Source organism: Solea solea, chromosome 17 (genome assembly GCF_958295425.1).
Source record: "Solea solea chromosome 17, fSolSol10.1, whole genome shotgun sequence".
Taxonomy (NCBI): Eukaryota; Metazoa; Chordata; class Actinopteri; order Pleuronectiformes; family Soleidae; genus Solea; species Solea solea.
The window spans coordinates 3,105,566-3,115,000 of NC_081150.1; the positions used below are offsets into that span (position 1 = coordinate 3,105,566).

The window sequence follows — 9,435 nt, forward strand, 5'->3', positions numbered from 1 at the left end:
ATGAGGCATCATGTTACATGAAATGTATGTGTCAATAAGTTTTCTATACACTGTGTCGCAAACAGACACAGAAAAAATGTCTCCAAAAATATGACGATAATACAAAGATGTAAGACAAAATATATTCATCCTTAGTGCCAGACCTGATTACTCACATGCCAGTGAATCATATAATGAATCAAAAGAGTTTAGAATTAGAAAAATCATCTTTAAATATTTTCCCTGTAATGATCATCTTAAAAGCTGATCGAAACCAGCTATAAAAGAAAGCATAAACAAATGGATTTAACATTGAATTTGACCATCCAAGCCATTTTAATGACTGAATTACATGGACTGGTATTGGGTAATTGGTTAAACGATGAAAGGCGATGCACACAAAGAAAGGTGTCCAACTCAGGAGAAAAATCCCCATCACAATAGACAGAGTTTTAGTCGCCTTTTTCTCCATTTTACTGACAGCGGTACCAGATTTTGCCATGCTTTGGATGCTGCGTGCCTGTTTCTGTGCCACAGTCAAAATCTTTAGGTAGATTGAAGACATTATGATAGCCGGGAGGCCAAATGCAAAAAAACCTCCCAGAACCATTGTACTCTGTGCTTTACGTTGAAATAAAACACACTTCTTGTTGTTGTTTTGTCCTTTGCTCAGGGACTGCAATGTTTGAATAACTGTATTTAGAGTAGCAATACTCCAGGACACCAGAATCATGATCCCAACAACATGGCCATTTATTTTAGTTCTGTATCTCAGAGGCTGACACACTGCATAATATCTGTCAACAGAAACGCAGCACAAGTTCCAAATTGAAGAATTGGACAGTATCATATCAAAGCTGCTCCGTATTCTACAAAGTATGTAATGAAGACGCCAATAGGAGCTCATAATAATAATGATGCTAAAAGGCACAACTAAAAGTCCAACTAGCAGGTCAGCCACAGCCAGAGAGAGCATCAGGAAGTTTGTAGGAGTGTGGAGTTGTTTGAAGTAAACAATGGAGATTATTACAAGTAGGTTTCCACACATTATGAGAACTGATAAAGAGCCACCAAAAATACATAATAGATATGAAATAGTCACCGGAACGTAGCCCAATTAACCACCCACTTCAACCAGATCACATCACGTCTTGTCCCATCATCCTCATCGTCTGCCACCGACCCCTCCATCCAGCCTCCCGTTTCCTCACAGTATGCTGGGGACATGGGGGCTTGTCGGTGGTTTATCCTACAGTGTTCATTTGTTTTTCAGATCCAACCATCTTTGTATAGCTTAGACCAAAACCACATAGCTTACATAATAAGTTTATTGTTTTATGGTTTGTCCTTTAAACTCTGGTCGTGGTGTCCCTTGTGCAGTGAGGGCTTGACAAAGGGAGTCTGTACCTGCTGGGTCTGTTGTGGCCAGATTGTTCTGTTAGGGTGAGGTGGTACTGTAAGGGAGAGGTCTGTAACAATCTGGTGACAAGTGGCTGGAGAACCAGGAAATAAGTAGAAGCTTGATGAGGGGATTGGGAACAGGTGTCCTCCCCCTGCATGCTGGGATGAATGCAGGGGAAAAAGGAGGAAACTAAGGCAGAGACGGAGGCGGAGCATGTCATTAAAAGGTGGCATACATTTCCGAGTTTTAATATAATATAAAAGCTATATATAATTTATATAGCTTTTGTTGTAAACATTTATGCAAATTAAAGTACTCTATTCAAAATAACATTTCTCTGGAATTTATGGAAAATTGTAAATAATAATGGTTCAATACATGTGTTAATACACTATTATAGTGAAGACCATTAGGATCTACTTATTTGAAGCTCACTCACATTAATCAAGGTCAACATAATTTCAGTCTCATAAGGTTATCTAAAAGTATTTAAATCCAACCTCAAATGAGACACTGATTTAATTCAAAGCTACTACATTTTACTGAATCAAAATGTTTTAAATGGCTTGATTTTTTTTCCAGTGATAGTATTAGTCCAAATAGTGGTTCACAGGCTGTTTATGCCAGATACTTTTGTGATGACTGAAGACTTCTATATTATAGAAGTCTTCAGTCATCACAAAATGATATTGCATATGTATTGTTCTGTGTAGCAGTGTAGCTCACAATAGCATCTATGCTCCAGTTTCTGTGATGAGAAGCAGCACATACAGAGAGGTGTGGTTTCACTGACATATGTGGCAATCCTTAACATAATATAATGCTGATATATTTATGACATTAAAATGTATAAAACATTCATACATTTCTTATTTGAAACTGTTAATGAGAGCAAACAAAATGTGAAATAATATACTTTTACTTTAGATAAGGAAACATTGAGGGTAAAATATATTGTATCACCTGTCAATACATTTTTTTAAACATCTCTAGTTCATAAATAATAACATGATTATTTCCTAATTGCATGAGAGACTAAATGGCCAAGGCAGTGTTTTCAACAAAAGTAATAATAATATACACATCACTTTTATGTTCAGTAATTAATTTTTAATTCATTCTGAAGTATTGCTTAGGTTAAGGCCTTCCTGAAAAACAGTCATGACAACTAATTACATTGACAGCAACAACATTTAATGATGCCTTTCTGCATGAAGTTTGAAATTGAGTGTGTGTGTGTGTGTGTGTGTGTGTGTGTGTGTGTAAAATGACAAGTAGCATACACAGTAAAACAAGTATTATTATAGAGGGACGGAAACATTAGATTCATCATGTTACATGAAATGTACTTGTTAAGTTTTCTATACATTGTGTTGTAAAAACAGTTATTGCACAGTACAGACAAAAAATATGACCTGAATAGATGTAAGACATAATATATTCATCCTTAGTGCCAGACCTGATTACTCAAGTCAGTGAATCAAATAATGAATCAAAAGAGATTAGAATTAGAAAAATCATCTTTAAATATTTTTCCTGTAATGATCATCTTAAAAGCTGATCGAAACCAGCTGTAAAAGAAAGCATAAACAAACGGATTTAACATTGAATTTGACCATCCAAGCCACTTTAATGACTGAATTACATGGACTGGTATTGGGTAATTGCTTAAACGATGAAAGGTGATGCACACAACGAAAGGTGTCCAACTCAGGAGAAAAATCCCCATCACAATAGACAAAGTTTTAGTCGCCTTTTTCTCCATTTTACTGACAGTTTCACCAGATTTTGCCATGCTCAGGATGCTGCGTGCCTGTTTCCGTGCCACCATGAAAATCTTTAGGTAGATTGTAGACATAATGACAGCTGGGATGCCAAATGCAAATAAACCTCCCAGAACCATCGTACTCTGTGTTTTACGTTGAAATAAAACACACTTCTTGCTGTTTGGTGCTTTACTCAAGGCCTGCAATGTTTGAATAGCTGTATTTAGAGTGGCAATAGTCCAGGACACAAGAATCATGATCCCAACAACACGGCCATTTATTTTAGTTCTGTATCTCAGTGGCTGACACACTGCATAATATCTGTCAACAGAAATGCAGCACAAGTTCCAAATGGAAGAATTGCACAGTATCATATCAAAGCTGCTCCGTATTCTACAAAGTATGTATTGAAGACGGAAATATGAGCTTACAACAATAATGATGCTAAAAGGCACAACTAAAATTCCAACTAGCAGGTCAGCCACAGCCAGAGAGAGCATCAGGAAGTTAGTAGGAGTGTGGAGCTGTTTGAAATAAACAATGGAGATTATTACAAGTAGGTTTCCACACATTATGAGAACTGACAAAGAGCCACCAAAAATACATAATAGATACGAAATAGTCACTGCAGTTATGTCAGGCACATTTGCTGATTCATTAAAAAGAAGCTGGTCTCTAACAACATTCGAGGAATCCATGCTTAAATGATCACTAATACTTAAATAACCTGCCTAACATTAAGACAATCCAACATATAAGCAGTATAAGGTCACTGTATGTTTCACCTTGTTCTCTTAATCCTGGTTTGTGCATCTGTTGTGAAAGGTGACCCTAATCTCTCTGCTGGTGAGCAGGTCAGGATTAGAAATAATGTTCAAGATCATTAGCATATTCAGGTGTGTTTAAAGTATATCAATAAGCTGAGTCACCACAACTCTACCCATGTGTCCAGTCTACTTGTGAATGTTCTTGTATTGTATGTCCACAATTAATTAGGGTTATTATATATATATTATATAATTATTATATTCAAATTATGTCAGTTCACATCTGCAATTAGCATCACCTAATCTCTCCACTGGTGAGCAGGTCAGTATTAGAAATACTGTTCAAGTTCATTAGCATATTCAATTCACAAAAGGTGTGTTTAAAGAAGGTCATTGTGCTGGGTCAACTACCTGAATCAACCAACTTGTGAATGTACTTGTATTATAATGAAGGTTTTAGTTAATCATCAGATAAATTAAGCATCAGGATTGTGCACCTTCAGTTAAAACAGTGGTTCCCAACCTTTTTTCTTTGAAGCCCCTGTTGCAAGACAAACAAGGCCCCCAACCCAAACCTCTGCCCATGAACACACATGGCCTAAGACACAAATTATCAGCCTACAATGCCCTCCTGAGCTCTCTTCCAAAAAGGGTCAACACTCACACACAGGACAACACAGATGAACTCCTGCACTCAAATAAAAGCAGAATGTGTCCCTAACGACCCTCTGTCACACCTTGATTCAGGTGAAACTGGAGTGGAAACGGCATTGTTAAACAAAATGACTCTCTTGACCAGCGGTCTCATACTTGTGGCCCGTAGGCTACATGCAGCCCCTCCAATGTATTTCTTGTGGCCTACCACTTTATTTTTTAATTAATTTATTTATTTTTTGTCTTTTGCCTGCTCCCTCTCTGTGTGCACAGCAAATGATCTGCACATTTGATTTGGCAGAGATTTTACACCAGATTCCTTTCTGATTGATCTGGGCTTGGGACCAGCACAAGGAGTAGATTAGATATAGTGCCCCTGTGGCTGGGGTAAATTTAGTGTCCAATTTTCAATGAGCAAGCTACCCAATCCCCATTGGTATTCCAGCCCTTGACTTGATGGGGACTTGAACCGGCAACCCTTCATTCAGAAGCCAAATTGTCATTCTGCTTAGTTATGGGCTGCCCTCGGCCCACCACTCTATATCAAGTTAAAGCATTTTTTTCTGGTGAGACACAAACATTTTTGTCTCTTAGGGCTGGAAGAGACTGGTTTGATGAGAGAAACATGGAATGTGGGTTGTACCTTGAGGGAGGAAGGCAACTTGAACCTTATGGCGGAAGGGTTGATGACCTTGTCGACCTCAAATGGACCAATGTACCTGGGAGCCAGTTTGTGGGATTCCACCTGGAGGGGTATGTCCTGGGAGGATAGGTAGACCCTTTGCCCTGGAGTGTTTGTGGGGGCAGGAGTGCAGTGACAGTCAGTGCAAAACAGGACTGCGCGAGCCTCCCTCCAGATTCGACGACAGCAACAAAGGTGTCTCTGAACAGAAGGGATGGCCAACTCCTCCTTCTGTAATGGGAACAAAGTGGATTAAAAACCACAAGATACCTCCAGGTCTTAGTTGGCCCGCTCTGGCTGGCCATTGACTGGGGGTGGTACTCAGAGGTTAGGCTGGCCTCTGCCCCCAGTGCCTGGCAGAATGCTCCCCACGCTTGGGACGAGAATTGTGGACCTCAGTCTGAGACAGTATCCTGAGGGATGCCGTGGAGCGTGAACAAATGGTGAACAAGGAGATCTGCGGTCTCCAGAGCTTTGGGGAGTTTGGGGAGAGCAACAAATTGATCAGATCAGGAGGTGCGGAGATGGATGGGGAATTATGAGTGGTTTTTAGGTAGTTTGAGTCACAGTGGACACTCCAACTAAGGATGGAGTTGGCAGACCAATCAAAATCTTCCAAAGAGAACCAAAAGGGAATTGGGAGAGGAGATAATTAAAAAGTGAATGATTTCTTGAATCATCCTCCATTCAGCAATGAGCCCGATCTTGTGGCCCTGACGAACAGGAAGCCGGGAAGTGTCCAGACAGGCCACATTAGATTCAGAGACTGACCTTGAGTTGAAGCTGACACTCTGTAGGGGTTAGCCGAGTACGTCCCAGCTGCATGGCCTCAACAGGGGCTGGTGAGGAAGATGAGTGAGTGGGGGAGGTGGATGGGTTGGGCAGGGACTCAGGTGGTGGCCACAGACAAGGGGCTTGCAAGGGGTTAGACCTTTCTGTAACACACTGGTGGAGAGAAAAATTAACGCGTCACGGTTGGGTGATTCATCCCTAGCCACTAACTCATCTTTAACTTTATCAGATAGTCCATGCGTAAACGTGCCTTGAAGGGCAACATCATCCCACCCACTTTCTGCCGCTAGAATATGAAATTGTATAGCATATTCAAAAACTGATCTATGAACCTGGTGAATTTTTTTATTTGGCTGAGGCTACTTTCCCTTACACGGGATGGTCAAAACCTTTCTTAGCTCTTCTGAAAACAATTGATATGAATTGCAAAATGGGCGAGCCCCTTTCCCACAATGCAGCGGCCCATCTTGCTGCATCCTCTGACAATAAAATTATGTAAGCTATGCGGGTTTTGTCTAAGCTATATGAAGATGATTGGGTGCAGGAAGCTGCGGCTTCTGAAGCTGTAAAGGAGGAGCAGAGGGAACAGGAAGTTGGATGGAGGGGTCCTTAGCGGTCGATGAGGATGATGGGACAAGACGTGATGTGATCTGGTTGAAGTGGGTGGTTGATTGGGCTATGTCCTGATTAAGGGTTTGCATAGCATCCACAATGTCATTTAAACTCTGGTCGTGGTGTCCATTGAGCAGTGAGGGCTTGACAAAGGGAGTCTGTACCTGCCGGGGTCCATTGTGGCAAAATTGTTCTATTAGGGCGAGGTGGTACTGGACCCAAGAGCAGGCAGGTGAAAGCAATAGGCAGTTTAACAGTTTCTTGAAGAATGGAAGAATTAACGGCTGAGATGGTCAATACAAGAACTGAAGGTGAAGGCGGAGATCAGAACCAGACAGCAGAGAAGGTAGGCGTCAGTGGCAACATGCACACGGGAATAAGTTCTGAGCACAGGAGAGCACAGGAGTTAACAAATAGCAGAATGTAAACAAATAACTAGCACTAGAGAACTGAGATCTTCGAGAGAGCCATAATGTTTACCACAGAGAGGTCTGTGACAATCTGGCAACGAGAGGCTGGAGAACCAGGAAAGAAGTAGATGCTTGATTGGGAGCAGGTGTCCTCCCACCGCAGGTAACCTGATTGCATGCTCAGATGAGTGCAGGGAAAAAAGGAGGAAACTTGGGCTGAGATGAGGGCGGAGCATGCCAAGATGGATGATGTCATTAAAAGATGGCAGAATTGTATGAGTTCACTGTTCAAAAAAACAAAGGGAACACATAATCAATACAATGTAACTCCAAGTCAATCATACTTCTGGGATATCAACCTGTCCAGTTAGGTAGCAACACTTGTTGTGAATCAATTTCACCTTCTGTTGTGCAAATGGAACTGACATCAAACAGAAATGAGAGCCAATTAGCAAGACAACCCCTATAAAATTATGGTTATACGGGTGGTGGCCACAGACCATTTCCCTGTCCTCATCCTTTCTGGCTGATTTTTGGTCATTTTTGCATTTTGCCAGTGCCCTCACCAATAGAAGTAGCATGAGGCGGTGCCTGCAACCCAAAGAAGTTGCTCAGGTAGTGCAGCTGGTCCAGGATGACACATCAATGCGTGCTGGGGCAAGAAGGTTTGTTGTGTCTCCCAGCACAGTGTCAAGAGCATGGAGGAGATACTGGGAGACAGGCCAGTACACCAGGTCATGTGGAGGGGACCGAAGGAGGACATCAACCCTGCAACAGGATCGCTATCTGCTCCTTGTGCAAGGAGGAACAGGAGGAGCACTGCCAGAGCCCTAGAAAATGACCTCCAGCAGGCCATGAGTATGTTTCTCCATGAGGGTGGTATGAGGGCCTGAAGTCCACATGAGGGACAACCCAACACTGTGCAGCCCGATTGGCATTTGCCAGAGAATACCAGGATTGGCAGATTCACCATTAGCACCCTGTGCTCTTCACGGATGAGAGCAGGTTTACACTGAGCACATGCTGCTGCCTACAACATCTTCCCACATGACCGGTTTGTGATGTTCTGGGGAGGCATATCCTTGGAGGGCCGCACAGACCTCCGTGTGCTAGCCAAAAGTACTCTGGGATGAGAGCAGTTCCTGGATGACAAAGGCATTGATGCTATAGACTGTCCTGTTCGTTCCCCAGACCTGAATCCAACCGAGCACCTCTGGGACATCATGTCTCATTCCATCCACATTGCACCACAGATTGTCCAGCAGTTGACTGATGCCCTGATCCAGGTCTGGGAGGAGATCCCTCAGGAGAACATCTGTTGTCTCATCAGGAGCACGCACAGACATTATAGGGAGTACATACAGGCACGTGGAGGCCACACACACTACTGAGCGTAATTTTGAATTTTCTTGAGGAATTTTCATAGAAGTTGGATCAGCCTGTGATGTCATTTTCCATTTTTTATTTTGATTATTATTCTGAATCCAGGTCTCCATGGGTTAATGATTTGAATTTCCATCTGTGATTCTTATTTTCAACTGGAATATTTAATTTATGAAGATCTTGGATGTGTTGTTCCCTTTATTTTTTTGAGCAGTGGATAATATAAAAGCTATGTATAATTTATATAGCTTTTGTTGGAAACATTTATGCAAATGAGAGTACTCTACTCAAAGTATCATTCTGGAACTCTTTATTTATGTTAATTCATAAATGTTACACATACTTAAGGAAAATTGTAAATATTAATAGTTCAATGCATGTGTTAATATGTTTTTATAATAAAGACCATTGGGATCTTACAGGGTTTGACATGTGACAAATGATGTCCTGAGAGTTAAGTGAAGTGGCAACGACCTCAGTACCCCAGACCTGCTTAAAGGCCCCAGGGTTACAATGTGGTGGTAGGGGTACAATGATTTTCACCAATAGAAGTGCAACATACACTGAAATAACAGGGGCCTTCGGATGGCACCTTAATTATTTTGAATTCATACCCCATCTTGTAGAAGGACCCAGAAAAGACTGCCTTTACTTATCTGAAGCTCACTCACACATTAATCACAACCTTGCAAGGTCAACATTATTTCAGTCTCATAAAGTTATCAAAAACAAATTAAATCCAACCTCAAATGAGACACTGATTTAATTCAAAGCTACTGAATTTTACTGAATCGAAATATTTTAAATGTCTTGAAAATAATGTTATATGTGGTTTTTCCATTGATAATTTTAGTCCAAATAGTGGTTCACGGACTGCTTCATTATGCCGGATTATTTTGTGATGACTGAAGAGTTCTATATGTGGCAATCCTTAACATAATACACTGCTGACATATTTATAATATTAAAAATTATAAAACAATCATAC

General features: G+C 41.1%; 2 protein-coding genes across 2 annotated transcripts; both read right to left on the reverse strand.

The window, feature by feature from the left end:
- Positions 1 to 178: 178 nt before the first annotated feature.
- Positions 179 to 1,060, reverse strand: LOC131444070 (trace amine-associated receptor 4-like; the record flags this gene model as incomplete). Its single annotated transcript, XM_058614198.1, has 1 exon — positions 179 to 1,060. A coding segment is annotated over one exon (882 nt), but the record flags the coding sequence as incomplete, so codon positions are not given.
- Positions 1,061 to 2,873: 1,813 nt separating this feature from the next.
- On the reverse strand, positions 2,874 to 3,845 carry LOC131443982 (trace amine-associated receptor 4-like). The gene has a single exon (XM_058614088.1). It carries the CDS (start codon positions 3,843 to 3,845, stop codon positions 2,874 to 2,876), a length of 972 nt encoding a protein of 323 aa, XP_058470071.1.
- Between the last annotated feature and the right edge of the window lie 5,590 nt (positions 3,846 to 9,435).